The 19,797-nt window shown below is 51.2% G+C and overlaps 6 protein-coding genes across 6 annotated transcripts; 3 read left to right on the forward strand and 3 right to left on the reverse strand.

Moving 5' to 3' along the window:
- Positions 1 to 80: 80 nt before the first annotated feature.
- On the forward strand, positions 81 to 1,777 carry CONPUDRAFT_154599 (uncharacterized protein; the record flags this gene model as incomplete). The annotated part of the gene is made up of 2 exons (XM_007771309.1): positions 81 to 1,339; positions 1,414 to 1,777. 2 exons carry the CDS (start codon positions 81 to 83, stop codon positions 1,775 to 1,777), a joined length of 1,623 nt encoding a protein of 540 aa, XP_007769499.1.
- Positions 1,778 to 2,877: 1,100 nt separating this feature from the next.
- Positions 2,878 to 6,981, reverse strand: CONPUDRAFT_154600 (FAD/NAD(P)-binding domain-containing protein; the record flags this gene model as incomplete). The annotated part of the gene is made up of 9 exons (XM_007771310.1): positions 2,878 to 2,951; positions 4,733 to 4,980; positions 5,049 to 5,187; positions 5,259 to 5,607; positions 5,676 to 6,031; positions 6,090 to 6,133; positions 6,191 to 6,299; positions 6,353 to 6,796; positions 6,855 to 6,981. The coding sequence occupies 9 exons, from the start codon at positions 6,979 to 6,981 to the stop codon at positions 2,878 to 2,880; spliced, it is 1,890 nt and encodes a 629-aa protein (XP_007769500.1).
- A 2,827-nt stretch (positions 6,982 to 9,808) lies between these two features.
- Positions 9,809 to 10,544, reverse strand: CONPUDRAFT_73670 (uncharacterized protein; the record flags this gene model as incomplete). The annotated part of the gene is made up of 3 exons (XM_007770922.1): positions 9,809 to 9,865; positions 9,961 to 10,050; positions 10,110 to 10,544. 3 exons carry the CDS (start codon positions 10,542 to 10,544, stop codon positions 9,809 to 9,811), a joined length of 582 nt encoding a protein of 193 aa, XP_007769112.1.
- Positions 10,545 to 11,615: 1,071 nt separating this feature from the next.
- CONPUDRAFT_73671 (uncharacterized protein) lies at positions 11,616 to 12,881 on the forward strand (the record flags this gene model as incomplete). The annotated part of the gene is made up of 4 exons (XM_007770923.1): positions 11,616 to 12,398; positions 12,461 to 12,576; positions 12,604 to 12,774; positions 12,842 to 12,881. The coding sequence occupies 4 exons, from the start codon at positions 11,616 to 11,618 to the stop codon at positions 12,879 to 12,881; spliced, it is 1,110 nt and encodes a 369-aa protein (XP_007769113.1).
- A 2,303-nt stretch (positions 12,882 to 15,184) lies between these two features.
- CONPUDRAFT_57021 (uncharacterized protein) lies at positions 15,185 to 16,420 on the forward strand (the record flags this gene model as incomplete). The annotated part of the gene is made up of 5 exons (XM_007770823.1): positions 15,185 to 15,461; positions 15,529 to 15,588; positions 15,642 to 15,804; positions 15,870 to 15,958; positions 16,023 to 16,420. The coding sequence occupies 5 exons, from the start codon at positions 15,185 to 15,187 to the stop codon at positions 16,418 to 16,420; spliced, it is 987 nt and encodes a 328-aa protein (XP_007769013.1).
- A 1,280-nt stretch (positions 16,421 to 17,700) lies between these two features.
- CONPUDRAFT_57412 (uncharacterized protein) lies at positions 17,701 to 18,899 on the reverse strand (the record flags this gene model as incomplete). The annotated part of the gene is made up of 2 exons (XM_007770849.1): positions 17,701 to 18,239; positions 18,305 to 18,899. The coding sequence occupies 2 exons, from the start codon at positions 18,897 to 18,899 to the stop codon at positions 17,701 to 17,703; spliced, it is 1,134 nt and encodes a 377-aa protein (XP_007769039.1).
- Positions 18,900 to 19,797: the final 898 nt, after the last annotated feature.

Genomic DNA, 19,797 nt, shown 5'->3' on the forward strand with positions numbered 1-19,797 from the left:
CTCGCCTCATCATCCATTCACTCTCACTGGTAAGTAACTAGACCCTTCCTCAAATCTTTGGACTGGTGCAAGTTTGGAGGATGTACGCACGGGTTATCAGCGCTCTCCTTTCGCTCTTGCTTGCCGCTCGCCCATGGTTCGTCGACCTCGTTTATCACACGGACATCTTCCTTCTCGGATCCTCCTTGCTATTTAACGCTGTGAAACCTACTGTGGATGTCTCTCCGCCACCTTTGGTGCTTTCCGACCACGGCTTACCGCTTTTCTCGGGATACGAGGCGCTTGACCCCCTGTTCAGTCCACACGTGGAGTGCTTGCCATGCGATCCTTCTGATCCAGACAGTCCTCGCTGCTACTTTGAAAGCGTCTATTTCAACCGCAGCCTGCGTGTCAACCCACGGAAAGCTCTCTACACGCTCTTTACCGAACGCCTGCACTCCTTCAGTGGGGGCGCTGATCCACTGGGCTCTCTTCCCTTCGATACGCGTCTTGACCCCCAGGTCTCCATGGCTCTGGCCCTTGTCTTCGCGCTCTCCGCAGTCTGGACGCTCTTGTTCAGTGCCGCGGGTGCAATGCATGCGTTCTCTATGTCGCGCTGGTGGCAAAATTATGTGTCGTCTACGCATCCTACCCTGGACGTTCCGGATTCTTCGGATACTCATCTGTCGCACCTTACTCAGAGCCTGCTTTCTGTTCCCTCAACATCAGGTTTAGGTGGCGACATAACTCAAAGTGGCTCGAAGGACGCCATCGCGAGACTCACTGAAACCTCGGGCAGTAGCTCTGGTCGACAGGATAGATGTCAGTGGGAAGGATCACCCCTTGGTACTTCTGCCCTCTCGAATGCACTTCCGACTCCAGGCACTAGTCCGCGTCAACCTTGGCCATTCGAACTGGCTGTTTCCACTGAAGAGCTCCATACACGCATGCATCTCTTCTCTCCAAACGTTGGCAGCCGTAGCTCCGAGTCTGAGCTGGTACCAGAAAGTTCTCCCAGGAGCGGCGACGGGTCGCCTGATTCTGGTTATACCCGCAGTGAAGTCTCAACCTGTCCTAGTCGTAACGCATCCGCAGACAGCGCACGAGGCGAGGTGGGAGCACGACCGCTGCCAACCTCTCCCTCCCCCACGGTCAACCCCAACGATGACTTCTGGATGGACGCTGTGAACGACCCAGACTTCGCGCCGCGGCTATCGCCTCGCTCGGACGGTACGATCAGCAATCCCGGCTCGGCGAAGAAGCCCGGTCGACCGGGCCGATACCGGCCTGAGAAGCGTGTTGGTTTTGCCTTGACCAACCAACATATACGCTCGCAATCCCTCGATAGCTCAGCTAACAGGTACGCTTGGTTCTTTTGTGCTTTTTAGACGTCTGATATCTGATACGTCACTTATGCTGTATCGCAATGTGCAGCCCATCTCCCTCTCCACGCAATCCATCTCTCCTCCCGATCGTCTCTGGACCTCGTAGGTACGCAAAGTACGTCCCTCCCCATCGACGCGTGGAGGGTGAAATCAAGTGGACCACTGCTTCTCCTGGGCCGCATGGGCTTTATTTAGGCGAAGATTCCGCACGATCAACGTGGACGCCGTTCGACCTTGAGCCGCCTCGTTCAAACTTTATCGCACTTACTGACTTACTTAGTGCCACGCGATCTGGTGGTCAGCTGGATAAGGAGGTCGCAGGACATGATGATGAGGACGAGGAGTGGAAAGGTTGCGATGCTAGCCCGCCTGACTGGAGAAATCATCGGCGGTCTACGAGCTTGCTCATGTGAGTGGTGATGCGTCGGGCGTTGGCTGTGTCATTCTTTTTACCACATTGCTATTACGCTTGCTCCTTCCACGCGTCGTTTTGTAGTCGGAACCTGCATTTACTCGCTTTGGCTTCGTTGGATAGCTACCGCATCGGCGGGGATTTTTCTGATATGTCATCAGCAATCGCTAACCGGGAGGCATGTATAAGTTACCATGTGCACAGGTATTTGACGGAACGTGCCTCCGTAGGTGCGCCTATGTCTCCGTTTCGTTCATCTGAAATGCCAGTTCTACCATGTTTGGAGTGAGTTTCCATGTGGAAGGTTGCTTCATCATTCTTTCCAATCAATGTGGCTCCGCCGCAGCCGCTAGATTGTAGACATTTTGATGGAGGCAGCAATTTTGGACATGCGGTTATAATAAAGTAACCGGTGCTCGACGACGAAGGTAGGATCTTGCAATTAAGCTCTACCATTGTTGACATTATTTCTGTTGCGGTTCCTTTCCGTAGGGTCGTGATTAATCCGGGCGCCCTTCATATGTTTCATGTTTTGAGATGCTGTGCACTGTAAGGCTACTTATGTGCACACACTCCGGCAACTTCTAGCGAACACTCTTCGACGCGAACAGCTCCAAGCGAGCTGAAGACACACCCTTGGAATGAATTTAGTTGATAAATACGCCAGCTTTGTGAGTGAATTTCAATGTGTGGTGATTTGTTGCAACGTCTCACACCTGAGGAGCAATATCCCGTTACCAGAGCGTTCTCGCAGCGTTGGCGCTATGCTAGCCACTGTTTGCTGGTGTTTTCCGTCACGTCTCTTCTTGGTCTAGCTGCCCTAAATATCGCTCTAGTAGGTGAGTATATACTATTCAGGCCTTAACTTGCCGGGTTAGGCTCATGCTAAAAGATAGGCTATGACATTGTCGTGGTGATGTCCGACAATTTCAATACTACACAAGATCTGTCGTGGACTTTGTCATGGAAAGACCAAAGTCACGGCTGCCAGCCTCACATCTTCCAAGTGGGAGATTCGTTCAGGACTAATATCTCTGCTTTCACATATAGCATAGACAATGTTATGTTGCCATCAGTATCGGCGAAGGACTCATATGGTGCTCAAGGGAGCTTTGCATACTCGAGCAACTCGCTGGCTGAATGTGATGTTACCGCCGTAGAGCTCGTGGTATTACCTGGTGATAGGTCGGTTGAAGCGAATGTAAGCTCATAGACGCCCGTCAGTCGCAATCAATTAACTTTTCTGAAGGTAGCTATTACTTGCTCAAGCCTGGGTTTCGAAGCAAGTACGTCATGGACGTACACGAACTGGAGACCGTTCGGAACCTTGTCACCATCGACGTTCCCTGAACATAGCTTAGCCCACGTTATACTTGATATTTTGCATGGGTTCGGACGTACGTTCAACAGCCAAACTCTTGATCACTCAGAACTGAACGCATTTCAGGTGACGCGTACAAGCCGATTTACCATCAGCGATATGTCTCCAGAAATAGTGATCCACCTGGCCAGCTGTACAAGGTCACTGCCTTGTTTGTGCCATCTTGCCCTACCTGCGATAATGAGACGCCAAATATTCCTATCACCTGGTACAACGCCATTGCGCTTTTCGACCTCAGCCTTGTAGCAGATCTGGTCAACTATCAAAACATAGTGGAAGCTGAGCCAATAACGTTGCAAAACATGGCCCAAGTATTATATGCGGCTGTACGGCTTGACCTCGGGCATTGGACACCTAATAGTGTACGTTCTCGTGCGGCCCTTACGAACACGTACTAATACTGCACAGATCCTTACGAATAAATCGGCACTGAATGATGCCATTATCCCTGGTAGAGAATACGCTAATGAAACCCTTGCATCCGATAAAGCACCAGCGTATACCAACCTAACGTCTCCTCCGTCGGCGGATGTATCAACGCCTCCTGCAGTCGCTCAAATGCAGTATGCATGCACCGTCAAGCAGATGAAAGGCGGAGGAAGCATGTTCATGAGCGTTTCTTCGGCGACATTATCGATGTTTTTGTATGCATCTACCCGTTAACGCTACTAGAGATGATGATTCATTTGGTTTCAGATCAGCATGGGGAGCTCTTACTGCAATCTTGGCTTCTATTGCCAGAGGCCGCGCTGGTGGTAGGCGTTTCTATAACTCGAAAAGTCTGATGCATCACCTCTTACACCATTCTTTATCAGCAAATACTTGTGCCGCTTGTGGAGAATTGGATACCTCTGTCGACAATCTCAAAAGAAAGAGTTCAGTCACTAGCTGCAATAGTGATGTTACATCGACAGACTCTATCCCGTTAGTACTGTCAAGCAGAAAGCCTTCGTAACAATTGTTGATCCAACATAGACTACTGTGATAATGCAAAGAAACACTATAAGAGTGGGAGTTCGAAATGTAAGCACCAAACAATCGTTAGTCAGAATCACTCTATCCTCCTTTATTTTTATATGATATACTCTGTCATACTGACATGAAGTGTCTCTCAGGCTTCCTGTCAATGCGGAGAGGATGCACTCAACAACAAACCCCGTTTCATCGAACTGTCATTGAAGCAACCAAGTATGCGCTTTATCTCAGTTATGAACAGCGCACGATGTATGGTATGTGCGCGTGACGGCTGGCACGGCGTGAAGGATGGAAAGGCGTTGTTTCCTCGGATGGGGCGCACCGTCAACGCAGACACTGACCCTAATCCAGTTGATATAAACCCAGCAGGGGTCGTTGCGGTGACAATCATCATACATGAAGCCATGAGTATGTTATCCGGTATATTTGTCTGCATTACCCTTATCTCGCCATCAATTCCTCGTTTTGTCAAAATTTCGGGTTACGTTTCAGCCTATGGTTTTCTATGTCGCACTTATACTGTATTCAAGCAACTGTAAGCCATAATCCGACCGGTATTAGCCACCATCAATCCTCCACACGCTTTGCAAAAGGACTCACCAGGAACAGCCTCCGTAACGCCCTTAATTCCCAGCTCCTCCGCAAGAATCTGCAGCGCGACATGGCGACTGTGATACCGCGCCTGCATGAACCCGCCCAGGAAGATCCACAAGCCTTGCTGTCCAGAGGGGCGCCACGTGCGGCGGAGCTCGCCGACGCTGTCCAGCCCCCAAATAGGGCCAACATTGGCCGCAATGTCGGAGCCTAGGAGCGATTCGATGCCTGTGGTGATAGGGTAGTATCCGGTGCTAAATAGCATTGACGGATAGGTCAGGATGGGTGTATATTTAGGGGTGTATAATGAGAGTGGACGTACGCAAGGACGACAGCATCTGCCTCGAGCTTGGAGCCGTCGTTGAACACGATGGCGTTCTCTTCGAAGTGAGAGGGTTCAGTGCCCTGCTTCACCTTTACATGCCCGTCGATGATGAGCTGGCCGATGCCCGTGTCGAGCACTAGAGAGTGGTAGGTCAGAAATTAGTATTCCCTGTCTCATCATGTCAGTAGAAATGGGTGTCAAACTCACTCGTACTCCCTGCCAGCTTTTCGTACTGAAAGATAACCCCGCCCGCCTTGACACCCTTGTATTCCCATGTGAGCTTCATGCCCTTCTCCTCAAGTGCCCTGTGCAACGCCGCGTCTGCCTTTTTGGACTCCTCAAGATTTTGCTCCCCGACCTGCAGCAATAGCCGCGGCGGCATCGAGTTCATCATCAGGTCCGCGTCTTCAAGGTCGCGGTTCTCCGGGTAAGCCGGGCCAAAGACCGTCTCACTCCACTTGAGAGAGCCAACGCATGTTGCGCTGCGCTGCACGAACGTCGTATATGCTGCGCCCTTGGAGACAAAGTCCTGGCATATGTCCGCAGATGCGTTTCCCTGAACGGAATATGAGCATCACCAGTGTACAGTAGCGAGAAAACTATTTTAAAAAGGACTTTACGCACAGCGCCAATCACGACTACCTTCTTCCCAGTGTATTTTGCAGCACCGGGGTGCAGGTCGGAATGGTATACATCGCCTTTGAATTTGTTTTGGCCTGGGATTTGCGGGACGTACGGTGCACCGATGCCCGTCGCAATGATGAGGTGCTTTGGGTTAAGCGTCACCTCATTGCCCGCATGGTTAACAACAATGGTCCATCGTTTTGCCGCCTCGTCGAACACCGGCGCGGGGACGGATGAAAGGGTCGAGGACGTCCAAACTGTGAGTTCCTGCTGGATGGCATAGGACTCCATGAAGTCTGCAAGTTTCGTGCGGCCGATGTACTTAGGGAAATTCGTGGGGTAGGATTGGTAAAGGACTGGATAGTCGCAGGTTAATGAGGTATACTCAGAGCAAGTGAGAAAGTGTGGACATACAGGAGCTGAAGTGGGCCGCAAGATGGAGAGTGAGAGTAGGGTATCTTGAAGTCCAATGTCAACGATGCTGCCCATGCCAAATAACACGATAAAATGCTCACCGGTTACGCCAGACATCACCAACGCGAGGCGTCTTCTCGATGACTAACGCGCGAATGCCCATGCGACGGAACCGCGCTGCGACCATCAGCCCACACTGGCCACCGCCAACTAGGCAACAATGCGTCAAAAATGTGCAGAAGAACAGACGTTGAACCACTCACCGACAAGGACGGTAGGATCACTCTCAATGGCCTCGACCTCTTTCTCCCTGCCCTCTTCCCACGTCGTCATCTTCGTCGCATCCAGCGGAATTCCCCGCGGTCTCTCTATCGACTCCTCGTGGCCCACCAGTTCATGCATCGCAGTGTACACCACGAGCGCCTTGTATCCCTCCTGCGACGGCATCAGCCTGAAGAAACCCCTCCCTCGCGCTGCGGGCTCTCGCAGCGCAAAGCGAAACGCTCCCTGGACCCCGACGATGTCCGTGCCGGGTACGGGGAACGTCGAAGGGCTACCTAATGTGCTATCCGTGTCGAGTGCGATGTCACACATGCCGACGGTAGAGAAGCGCGTGCCGGCGCTGGAACCGAGGGACTCGGAGAGGAAGGAAGTGAGGTTGGCATGTCCGTCGACGGAGCGGAAGTCCCAGGCAAAGCAGAGGACGTCTATAGAGAGTCAATGTCACATGATGTTGTGTGATTCGCTAGAGGAGGTTATGCATACCGCGAAGCCACCCGTTTGAGAGGAAATGGTTGACAAACGCATTGAGGTCGCCATCCTCCGCGGCCTTGTTGAAACTGGTGATCCACTGGATGGCGATCTCAGATGCGTCAATTTCCTTGGAGATCATATTGTATGTTCGTCGTAAGCCCTCGCCTAGCTGACAAGGTTGCTTGGAAAGGCAGGATGAAGAGACGAAGGCGACCCAGCAGTCGCTTTTAAAGACGACGCGAGGGCAGTGATACAACGGAATGTCCACATCGTTGCCACATCGCTTGGGAAAAACACCATGGTCTGCTCAGTAATAATGGGTGTAAGCAATTGGTAATAATCAGTCTTGATATCTCGAATGAGAATGGTGTTTAGCAAACCTTTGATCAAAGAGCAGAGCTAGCGGTTAGTTCGAAGATAAGCGTGAACACGCGATGACGAGAAACGTGTTACGCGCGAGCCCCTACGTGAATATGCTGACGTAATGACAAATCCTGCCAGACTTCCCACGAAGCGGGGAACAGCTCGGTGCATTACATATCAAAGATGGCATCAAAAGCGGTGGGTAGCTCGGTGCATGACATATCAAAAAACGGAGGAGAAATACCTGATGAGTAGCAGAGGTCGTAAACCTTGTTTGAAGGGACATTAGCAAAAAGGTAGTTGCATTTCTTAGCTATCAAAGGTAATCCTATATTCGAGGCTGCACAGTTCAGAACAAGCGGACTACATTAATTGAGGAAATAGTTTGAGGCTGAGATACACACAAAAAAGAATGATTATTATCACAACAATGAAGCGAAGTAGATTTGGGCTGTAGGAAAAACGGGATTTCCAGACTTCTGCCAGTAATCTCGAGAGAAAGAGGTCAATATCTTGTCAATATCGCTAGCTGCACTTGTGATATTATTTCGATAGGATCTATCCCATCTATGGCTCCTGTATTCATAGCTGGCGTCTGATTCTCTCAATGACTTGAAATAAGCATTGCCTTACCGAGCGAAGGCTCGGAATTTCTGACCAGCTTTGGAACATTCTGAGCCGCCAGAGTGATACTTATTCTATTCTAGTACTTCTTGGTACGCCGACTATCTGCCTCTCTCGTGTACATCACTAAATGGGTGGGAAAAGTTTGACCGTTATACCGAGTGATCACCGTTATAATATCGTCGTCGAGACAGTTTTGTATGATCACGAATGGTGACGCATTCCCATTGAGTGAACATATTGTTACGGTGTGGCAGTTAATTTCGGCCGAACACCATGTCGCGGACACTTTACCATTGATCAAAATTGATGATCTTGCTCGTACATTTGTTAGTCGAATATAAAATACGGAGACCATATCAGAAACAAAATTATCATTGAGCGATAACTTCAACTACATATGGCAGCCACTGCTTTAGGTAGACACGAACACTAACGAACAATAAAAACGGTAGAAATTCGAATACCCGCTGACCTTTACAATGATGCGAACCCGGTTGCGTTGGTGAGAGCCTCGTCTTCACCCAAAAAAGCCCTTGATTTGTACGTTCTGGAGTCTCTGCTTCAGCAAGCTATGCTGGGTCTCCTTATTCATCGCTGGTATCGCTGCTCTCTGTCGGAGTGAGGTTGTACACCGCTCCGGCGTTGGTCTGGTGGATGGCTCGGGATGCTCGGGAGAAGCGGAGAAGCGGACAGAGGACGGTTTGGGATGCTCGGGAGAAGCAGAGAAGCGGATAGAGGACAGCTCGGGATGCTCAGGAGAGGTAGAGAAGCAGAGAAGCGGGACAACGTGAAGGGATAAAGGTTGGAATGCATGGGGTCGCCGACATGTATATATGGGCGACCTCTCGAGGCCTCGCTTTCCCCCATCCGCATGTACTACTGCGTATGGGGTAAGCACATTTCGCTCACTATGCGATACAGGACACACACTGACACTCGCTCTATAGTCTAATATATTATATAGGTACTACATCCATCCGCATGTACTACTGCGTATGGGGCCTAATATACTATAACTTCTAACACCCACATCCTCCGGTAGCAAGGCACCAGCGAGCGCTATCGAGTCCGACCTCTCCTCAATTGAAGAAGATCCAGCGCCGGTGCCAAAGCCTGCCATTTGAACCAGGACAAAGAGTGCCAGGATCAGTACAGGGGGAAAACCACCGGCGAAGAAGACTGGCAACTAGGTACGTTATATCAGTGTATCACTGCTTCATTTCGCTCACGTCCCCTCCCTTCCCAGAGATTGTTTGTCTCGGGCCTGTGTTCGCCCAAACGTATGTTTTTATTTTCTTGCTCCCTTCCAACTGTCGCTTCACGGTCTATACGCTTTAATTCGTTCTTTGTACTTCCTGCGCTCGTCTACTGCTGCTGCTCTCGTGTCCCTGCTCTCGTGCATCCTTGCTGCTCTCGTGTATTTACCTCGTTCATCGTTTTAACCTCGATTAATGCTACATGCTGTACTATATAATGTTCACAATGAATGTCTTGTCATTGGAATCATGGGCAAGATTGCGAGTCCTCATCATATGGTGTGAGTTTATATCATACGGCATAAAACACCAGCCGTTCTTATCATGTAATTATCATGCAGGCACCATCAGCGGTAAGATAGCCATCAATATTATAATATCATCCCTGATCTGACCATTTCACCGTCTGATTTTGGTCTGATTTCCCATATGTTAAAAACGGACTTTACGCTCCACTCGTGCTGGAGATTCAAAATATCATTAAGGTACGGTGTCAGTTATAACTGATTCTACTACTGCTCATGTACTTATATTCGGACCGCCCATTTAGTGATGTACTCGCTTTCTCATCTCAGCTTGGTCGAATTACGCGATCGTGCTGCCATGTTCGAGGTCCCAACGATATTGTGTAATAAAGCACCTATCAGTTTCGATGTGACAATAAACTAGATATGTATGTATCGGGTTATAATGTAAGGGCTGAATATTCTTCCGCGAGACTCAATCTTCGGCTTGTATGCTTTGGGAATTTAGAGCATCTTCCATCCACTCCAAGGCCTATAAAATACCTTCTTCTGATTTTGCATTCATTTTCTTCACGCTCTTTGTCGGTGTTAGCAAGTTACATACGAGGACGATTGAGGGACACATACAAATAACCTTTCAGAAACTTCGAGCTCCGAGCCATGCTCATTCTCCGCTTCGCGAATTCCCCGCCTGACATCTTCTAAGGGTATTTCACCCTATAGCTCATCAGCGTAAGTGTTTAGCTCGTAACAATGGGCAAAAGGGGGTAACTAACCTCAATACCCGAATCCTCTCCAACGGCTAGCAAAGGGCAACCTCGAAGCTCTTCGGACCCCAACCCATGTTGCTTCAGCTCCCATACCAACTCTGGCCAGCGCTCATGATCTCGGCAATCCACCAGCACGATCATTCCATCCGTATTGGCGCGCACCCAATCCACGTCACGGGTCCATTTTGTTGGCTTTGAGCCCCCCAAGTCGAGGGCAGTGATGGTCAACGGGCCGCATGTCAAGATCTCGAGGATCAAGCCAATGGACGGAATTTCGATGACGATATCGGGATGTTCGAAGTCTTTTGAGGCGATGTATCGTAGAATTTCTAATTTGCTTGTGAGATCGAGGCCGACGATGGAAATCCGGGTAGGTCTGTGCAGGCGTCTCCAGGGCGGTGGATTGAACACTGCATGGGCGATGGAGATGAGGTTACCCATTTGGTTGTATCCATGAATCGTACGGTGACAAGAATATGATGTACGTGTCACGGGAAACCTTGATGGAGAAGCTTGGAGAAGTCACGATGAGGGAGAAAACAGGGCCAGAAATTACTGTCAATAAATGCGAAAAGATACTGTACTTATGGCACTGTCTGCTTAAGCGTGTGCCACATCCGTCATCTCTTCATCGCCACATGGCACAGCATCGGCAACTTACCCGACGCTGTCAGTCTCTTGTACCCCACCTCCACGCCCGAGCACGTATTCGAGAATGCTATTCCCACGATCGGTGATATACTATCACGCGATATCGTCGACGCGTAGATCATATCGCCCCGGAGTCTCATGCATCATGGCACACTTGTTATAATCTAGACGAAACGATGACTCAGTCAGATGAAGGGGAAAGTGACTGATGATTATAATATGTACCTAGACAAAACGATGACTAGGGTACATCAGTAAAGGTACGACGAATGCAGAGTGCGTGAATACATACCTCAGTCAGATGAAGGGGAGAGTGACTGAGGTATTGAACGAGACGAACGCAAACGTAAATATGAACGAGAAGTGTCACGTGAGTGTGAAGACAAGGTAAGACAAGGAATGCAAAGACGCGACGAATTTGCGACGAATTGATCTATAGTATTCTGAACGCTAACAACACTGCCAACCATCGCCCTATATTTGTTCAGATTTGTCCTCACCCACGGCCTTGTCTCCCCCGGCGTGTTGTCCTCATAGCTGTCTCGTCTCATATATAAAGCCATGAAGTGCTCGTGGACGGTGATATTCAAGATCTCTGAGTTTGACAACCATCGATTCAAGTGCTGCTCTAGTCTCCGTCTCGTTTTGCGATACATTTTCCAGGTGTTTCCACTTGTCGCCTTCAGAAGGTGAGTTATTTTACTGCTCAACTTCTGAAATCAAATAACCTCTTCTAAGAAACGTAATGGAAGCCTCGACGACAGTTCGCGCTCGGTCGGTCTGCTGAGCTTGGACCAGGATGTGCGGAGGACGACTGCGGCAAGCATAAATTCTCTTCCACCCGAGCTTCTTGTTCGTGCCATGCTTCTCTCAGGCATAATGCGACCGCCGGAGATGAAGGACATAGGCGACCAAATACTGGTTTTGTCCCATGTCTCGCAACACTGGCGCGATGTCGCCATTACCATGCCTCAGCTTTGGGAAACGTTCAGCACATGCTGGGGGTACAGTCCGAAGAAGTCCCACGTGTTCTTGGAACGCTCCCAGTCCGCTCTACTCGACGTCAGCATCGATGTCTTGACCAAAGCCCACGGATGGGGCGACATCATAGTGCATGTGCTAGCACAGACATCAAGATTTTCCACACTTTCCATCTGTACGGATGAGATGATTGAGCTCCCTGACACTGTGCATATGGGGACAGTACCATTCCTCATTAGACTTGCTATCAGCTATAGGCCTCGAGGCGGGCTTCAAGGGATACTGGCGATCAAGCACGAATTATTCAACGGAGAAACTCTTTCATTGCGATCTCTCTCCTTGGACGGATGCGCTGTGGTCTGGGGATCCTCGATCTTCTCTAGACTCACAGAACTGGAAATCAAGTCTCCCTGGGCAAGTAGTACACTGCAAATAAGAAGCGAACAAGTTATCGCTACTCTCAGTTGCTGTGCCTCCACCCTCAAATTTTTGTCTCTCGATGGGTGCATGGCACCCGAGGCATCCACCCCGTCCATGGCGAGAGTACCGCTGGACACTGTGACCCTCTCCCTCTCACGGCTCAGAATGCTCAAGCTCAAGGGTTTCACGTTTGCTTCCGTTGTCGAATTCTTGACGTTGGTCGCTTTCCCGCACACAACTCATGTCACTCTCTCGGAGGTTGACCTCCATGATCATAACCCTTCCGTGTCCACCTCCGTCCCCAGCTGGAAAAGCTTGTTGTACTCCTCACTCCCCTGCGCTCCGCTCAGGACCTCGGGAGAGATGACGCGATCGCCCTGCCTCATCTCGACCACTTGCACTTCTCAACACCGCGCATCTGGTTCGTGTCTTTGCGGCTTATGCTTAGCTTCACCAAAGGCCGGACCCGCGTCGGGGTGCAGCCGACGTGTCTGACGATACGCAAGCCTCAGCGCGATATCGTCATGCTCCGCGCGTACGCGGAGTCTATTGGAGCACGGCTTATTGAGTACATGGATAGCGAGAGTGTGCCGGAATTTCGCGACGTAGATGAATTACCGTAAGATTCTTGGCACTGCTGCGCAGTGTGTAATGTCACTGACTACATTACTAAATTATCATCACAGCGACACAAGAACCTACGTACGGTCTCAGTTTTACAACTAGAGGGATGACCCGTGGGCCTAATTAATTATTTATATCCGGCATAAATGGCTGGAGGGCTACATAGCAACTAATGTCATGAGAAACGCTGCCGTTCTGAGTAAATTGTATAAAACTGTCCGCTCGCTTTTCGAATGCTCGCGCTTCGCTTCTCTCTTCGCTTTTCTCCCCGAACAAGGAATAAAAGAGATGTATTTCTCACACGATCTGGAAACGGCCCCAAACCTCATAGGCAAGCGAGACACTACAGGGATGTGTTATGGAGGCTAACTGCGCATTTCGTGGACCAATGTTTGAGGATGCGCCACAGGCTGACTTGAGCTCGTACTGTGGGTACAGAAAACAATGTTCGATGGATTCCGTCTGCCTTACATACTCCCAAGGTACTGTACTTTATAGAACGGGCACTAGGTGTCACACTTAAGCTATCCATTCGGACTCAGCTCTCAGCCCCGGGGAACTGAGTCAACATTGAACAGAGAACGCCGAGGGTTCACAAAGACACCGCGTCTGTCTCCACTTTTAGCGGGGTAACTTGGCTCCGCAAGGTAGATCACGGATCGACGACGAGTGGGACGTCCAGGACAGCCCGCCCGAGTTGCTGGTGCGACGACCTTACTTATTTTTGGTGCATAGGGATGGTTCAGGTCTTGTGGCTCAGATGGGCTGTAGATTTATGGGACGTATGATATGAATGCGCTTAAACGTGAAGTTGACAGGGGCAAGTAACGTGTAAGATCAGACAGAGGCGTTGGGTATCGGAAGATCTGGGGTGCGAAATAGACACTCACGATGAGCGCTACCTCAGACAGGACAGTTGCACGACTGAGGGGTGCCTGTCGACGGCAACCTGAGCTTGGCGAGTATACATATAGCACCGCGCCACTGGGTGGCGAAATGATGGCCTTTAATGATCACGATGCAGTTTAGCTTCGGAAAATTACATGTTCATGATTCGTTTGGTCTCTGTCGCCCAATTAGAAGGATCTGATATGTCTAAAGCGAGATATATTAAACCAGGTAAACAATTTCATTTATAATAAACAAATTACTCTAATGTCAACTCTTCCGGGGGAGAGCGAAGGCATTTTTCTACAGTAGCAATATTTTTGATACATACTATTTGTTATGAGGCGCCGTCAATGTTGTACGCTGAGACTCTTGATCGTACAACATGTAATATTCCACTTGACATGGCGAGTGAACTGATCGAAAGTTCTTTGATGGTATTGACGAGACTGCGTGTGACTCTAATAAGTTAGTAATTGCGTCGTATCTCCTGAAGTGCACCATTTACGTCATCAATTCATAAAGCCTACATCGTACATGCGAGAAAGAGATATTTCTGTATGTATACCCCGCGTCGAATGCATGGTCACATTATGTAGCGGCTCTGGCGGTGTAAGGTAGTCTAGGTGACGTATGTAGTAGAGGTAACGAGGCAGGGGGTAGTGGACTAAGTGAGTGTTCTAGCCTTGATGTGCAATATGATAACGTCGTTCTGACCATGTGTCTAGTGGATTACGCCCTGTGAGAGGCTACATGTACGATTGAAAATGAAGCTGAAGAGAGAAACGGAATCGGTGAAATAAATATGTAAGTAATCCCCGTGATCGCCTACAGTGTGTGGCCAGCGGATCTTTGCCTTCCTATACCGTACCGACGTGAATATAAATGTAGTTATACCGCTGCATTAAAACAGGTCCGATTGTCAGCATACGATAACAGAAAATGCCTCATTATTGGCATACTCGGTCGCAGGTGTCTGCTACGGGGTTGTTTCTAGGGATAATGATATCGGGCGCACGAAATTGGTAGAGCGTAGCGAGGCATGCCGCAGTGCGGTATTTAACGGAATGTGATTTTACTGAGAATACATCGACAAGATTTAGGGTTTCTGGGAAGTTCAAGCGCTCGAAGTTTTGCCACACTACTCCCATTATCCAAGAACTGAAGTAATATTAAAGTTCCCAAATACATCTGTTCTCATAACCCCAGCATTCCGCCTGCCTGGATCAAAATCAGATATCAGGGCATCTGACCACGGATAGCAACTAGCACACTTCAGCACATCAAAATCAAGAATAAAGGAGACATGATACGTCGCTGCCCTGTGCTGTGCATCAGCGGGTTTGTTCTATTGTACGTATGCGTGATATGCCCCAGATAGGCCACTTGCAACAGAGCTTCAACGCCGCGCAAGGATCTATAAATGCACTAGCAGGCGCGTACAGGGTTTAATCCCAACTCAACCATCTCTATCCCGATCTTCGACTCGCTCATCATCTATCCAAGACCAAATAATTATGTCAGACTTGCCTCAGGCCATCCATCCCGACTTCATCAACAGGCTCAGGCCCGAGTACATCAAGTTTCACAACGAGCACATCGCACATCGCGTTCCGCCCCATAAACTCCCGTGGGATCCTGCAATTCGCCATATTCCGGCCCCAGGCGGGTCTCCGGTCCAGAAGGTCGGGAGCGTGCGGGACATTCCACTCGAGAACCATACAATAAGGGTCTTTACGCCCTCTGGTAGCCCGCCGGAGAAGGGCTGGCCCGTGTACATTGATATCCATGGCGGTGAGCGCAGTGTTGTCGCTGTGAGGTTGGTGGGAAAAGGCTTAACGCTGGACGTCTGCGTGGTTAGGTGGCTGGGCGCTGGGAGGCATCGAGACCCAGAACTCGCTCGTTACGCGCCAATGCAATGGTAGTTTATTCAACTAATCTTGTTAGTGGGGTTAGCATGCTCACTGACGACAGAGCACAAGTGCATCGCGATTAGCGTAGACTATTGTCTCGCCCCCGAACACCCATACCCCGCCGCGGTCGATGACTCGGTCGCGACTCTTGTGTGGGTGTATGAGAATGGAAAGGCAGAGCTCAGCGCAGATGTCAACAGAATTGCTATAGGGGGAAATTCGAGGTTTGTGTTTGAGGCCTATACCACTACGTACCTGATGAGATGGATGCTGAGTGGTGTATATACAGTGGGGGGAATTTAGCCGCAATCCTTGCGCTCAAGGCACCGCAGATGAACCCACCGATACCGATCATCTTCCAGTTCCTTATGGTCCCCGGTGAGGCTAATTCCGAGTTCCACAATAAGGTCCCAGCTGACGTTCGTTCCTGCGCCACAATCAGTCTGCGACAATACAGCGACGGTGGAGGGCCCCTATCCCTCGTGGAAGGAGTGCCAGAACACAGCGTGGCTGACTGCTGAGAGGATGATGTGGTTCTACAACTTCTACTTCCTAAACAAGGAGGATTGCAGCAAGTGGGACGCGTCGCCCATGCTCGCACCGGACGAGATACTCGCGAAGGTCGCGCCCGCGTACATTGGTATCATGGAACTCGACGTCCTCCGCGACGAGGGCATCGCGTACGGCGAGCGGATGCAAAGGCTAGGTGTTCCGGTCGAGATCAAAGTGCATAAGGGTGTACCCCACCAAGTCTTGGCCATGGATGGTGCGCTGGACTGTGCACGAGAGGTTTCGGACGATGCGACTAGGGCGATTGGGGAAGCCTTCAAGAAGTATTAGGTTTAGAGACGTGTGAAGCAACGCAGATATTTGCGCTCTATGTGCCGCCTAGAACTTACACACAAGGAGTAGAGCGAAATTTCCGTATTCGTTGGGGGTGATACAAGGAACAGCGTACAACCCAGTTAACAACATGTTGCATGGGTACGTACCGGTCCGCTAGCATTTGCGTTTGTCAAGGAGCCAGGAGGAACTTTGATCTCGTCGACAGTGCGGCTGAGCTCATCCTGAAACCGCGTTCGATCCTGGCGTTCGCGCTCCATTGCGCCGCGAAGCCTCTCATTGCCTCGTTATAAGGCATGTATCCGCTGTCCCCCCTTGTCCAATCGCTTAGCAAGTCAGTCAACTCTCTCACCGAAGTGGTTTTAGACCCTCCATAGTGACGTCGAGGCCTGAACTTGTGGTTCTTCCAGCTTCTCAGAGCGCGACGGGGCTATGAGGGATATGTCAGATGTTTGACTCGCGTTCAGGAGACCGTCCGTGGCCCCTGGCTGCGGATGCAATCAACGACGACGAGTTTGATATCATCGCGCTATCCTGAGACTCGTTGGTTTGTGGAAGAGAAAGTGGAGGGGGACCGGTACAATCTTCATCACAGAAACGCGCAAAATTGTGGATAGACGGAACAGTAGATCATGCACCCGCCTTGAGAGCAGCTGTCTCGCCCGTGGCGGCCGCCAGGGCACGCTCAACCGCCTCGCGGTCAGCCAGCAGTAGCTTGTTATACAGCATAGGCTGCTCCGTAGTGGCGGTCTAGGACAAGTTCAGGAGACGAAGGGAAGTGAGCTGGAGCGGACGCGTGGCCGAATAGCTCCGCACATCAGACGCGCCGGGAACGCGGCCCGCTTTCCCACGGGCGCTACACCGTCAAGTTTCTGACCCGAAGTCCACCCATTTACCTGAGAGTCAAACTAGCGCGATTCGATCACAAGTACTGTACGGTCGATGGTGGAGTATCAATATATAATAGCATGCATTCTAAAACACTGATATCGTGATATTACAGTGGCAAACACATATTAGCACAGCATGGGCCAGGATGGAGTGTAGCGGAGCGGACAAGAGTTCGAAACGCAGAAATACATATATAGACTCGGAAAGTGGATGTCATGAGAGTCGTTTTGAAGCTGTCCAAGAAAGCAAAGATAGCACATTGGGTAGAGCAATGCAAGAGCTGTATGAGTCGTCAATTGTCGAGCAGAGTTGAGAGCGAGACGGAGAAGAGAAGAAAAGATGTAACGAAAGAATAACCGACGCGCAGTCTAGAGGCAAACAAACGTCTAAGCCTCGTCGTCCTCAAACTCCACGACCTCCATCCCATCGACGACGCTCTCCAGCGCAACCTTGGCCTTGACAAGATGCGTCGTCGAGAACTCGGGCCGGCCCTCCACCTGCGCCTTCTCGGACCGGATCAAGCCGAGCTCCGTCGTACACAGCACGACATGCCCCTCCGACTCCTGCGCGTTTGCATCGTCCCCGTCCTCCGCATACATGTCGCGCATATCATCCCCGTTAAACGGCGTGCCGAATTCGATATAGGCCGGCCACAGGTCGGCTGAGGTGACCTCCTCACCCATGGCGCGGTTCAGGCGCGTGGCCATGTCGACGAGCGCAGAGATGCGGGCACCGAATGCGGACGCGATGCGTTTGTACGTCTCATCGTATGTCCCCGCGCACCCGGCGGCGACGAGGACGAGGACGAGTGCCTCGGAGAGGTTGGTGACGAGGAGGGTGGAATGTTGGGCGTCCTCGCGGAACGCGATTTTTTGCGCGTGTGCGCGGGTGAGGGCGCGCCAGCGGCCGGCGACTGCTTGGTTCTCTACATACAAAGCCTCCGCATCAGCAATAGGCAGTGCGAGAAGAGGGGAAGGAGAGAGGACACACCTGTCTCGCGAATGTTCTGGTAAACCTCCATGAGAGGTTGCTCCGCCTGCAACACGTCGTAGTCCCAAGTCGAAACCATCCACCGCGAAAACTCCACAATCGAGCTCTGGAGCGCAATCTGGATGAGCGTCGGGTCGTCTTGGTGCTTTACCCGCCCGAGCAGGTCCAACAACGAGGCGCCCATAACGTCCTGCAGCTTCGTGCGCGCGTCCAGCATCTCCGCGACGCCACCTTCACGCGCCTGCACCTTGTCGAAGGAGAATTCGAACGAATCCGCGATGAACGCGGCTGTCTGGAGAATCTCGGCATTGAGGGCGCCGAGGAGGGAGATGACGTCGGCACCCGAGAGCGAGTCGGCCTTGGTGAGGAACGCCTGGGAGCCCTTGAGCTCGCGTGTGCGGCTCTCGAGCAGGCTCTGTGTCTCCTCGTGACGTTTCTTGAGTGTCAAGAGCTCGTTGGCGAGTTGTTGCGCCTCCGCGTTCTTGATGGCGAGCTGATGTGTGAGGGTGGAGTTCGAGGATTGGAGCTTCTGCACTCCGGATTTGAGCGAGTCGTTGGTGCTCTCCTGCTTGTTCAGCTCGTTCTGCAGGCGCATCCTGTCCTGCTTATCTTGCTCTGCTGAGATCGCGAGCCGCTTGGCATCCTTCTCGAGTTCCTCGATACGACGTCGGAGTGCCGCCTCCACCCCATCGGCCTTCTTTAGTTCCGCCTCGAGGTTGGCGATGCTCTCATCACTCTTCCGCCTCCGTTCATCCTCCAGGCGCCTCTCAGAAGCACCACCAATGCCGACCTTCCGAAGAGCACTGTTGAGCAAGTTCATGCCTACTAAGAGTACTGGGACGCCTAGGATCGCTTTCCAGGGAGTAATGGCGAATGTTGGGTTCATGCTCCTGCACCCAGCGTTCGTGTTCGCAGGGGAGAGATAGAGAGCCGCGCGCGGGGAGGTGCGTAGCTGCTCTTGAGGGATTCTGGGGGGTGACGGAGAAGGTGTTGGAAGAAAAGAAGGGGGGACTGGGTGAAGGACGGAAGGGGGCTGCTGGGTGACGGCATGCGGCCGACGCGTGGGTGCCACTGTGCTGGCGCGCCGGCGACGCGCTGCTGGGCTTGTGCTCCGGTGGGGGCCGTGTCGGACGGCTGTACGGCAGCGATCCTGTGCTTCTCTATAGGGCGAGCACCGCTAGACGCCGGCTCATCCGCGGAACCTTGCAACACGAGTGTGATCGGCGCGTACGCTGGACATACACGCGCCTCGTTTCCGGAATGCGATACCGAACATGATGTGCTCAGACTTCATTCTGCCTTTCTCCTGGACACACCAATCCGGAGCACAGGCTTCAGATCTCCGAGGATATGTTTGTTGTTTTGGCTAGGAGACTTGCAACGGTTGCGCTGTCGAAAAATAGGAAACAAGGTCGGCGAACATTTTGGCGGGGGAAGTGTCAAGCGAACTGCCAAAACCAGACGTCGGGAGCGCTTTATCGGAGTTCGGATAC

This window comes from Coniophora puteana (genome assembly GCF_000271625.1).
Source record: "Coniophora puteana RWD-64-598 SS2 unplaced genomic scaffold CONPUscaffold_7, whole genome shotgun sequence".
Lineage (NCBI taxonomy): Eukaryota > Fungi > Basidiomycota > Agaricomycetes > Boletales > Coniophoraceae > Coniophora > Coniophora puteana.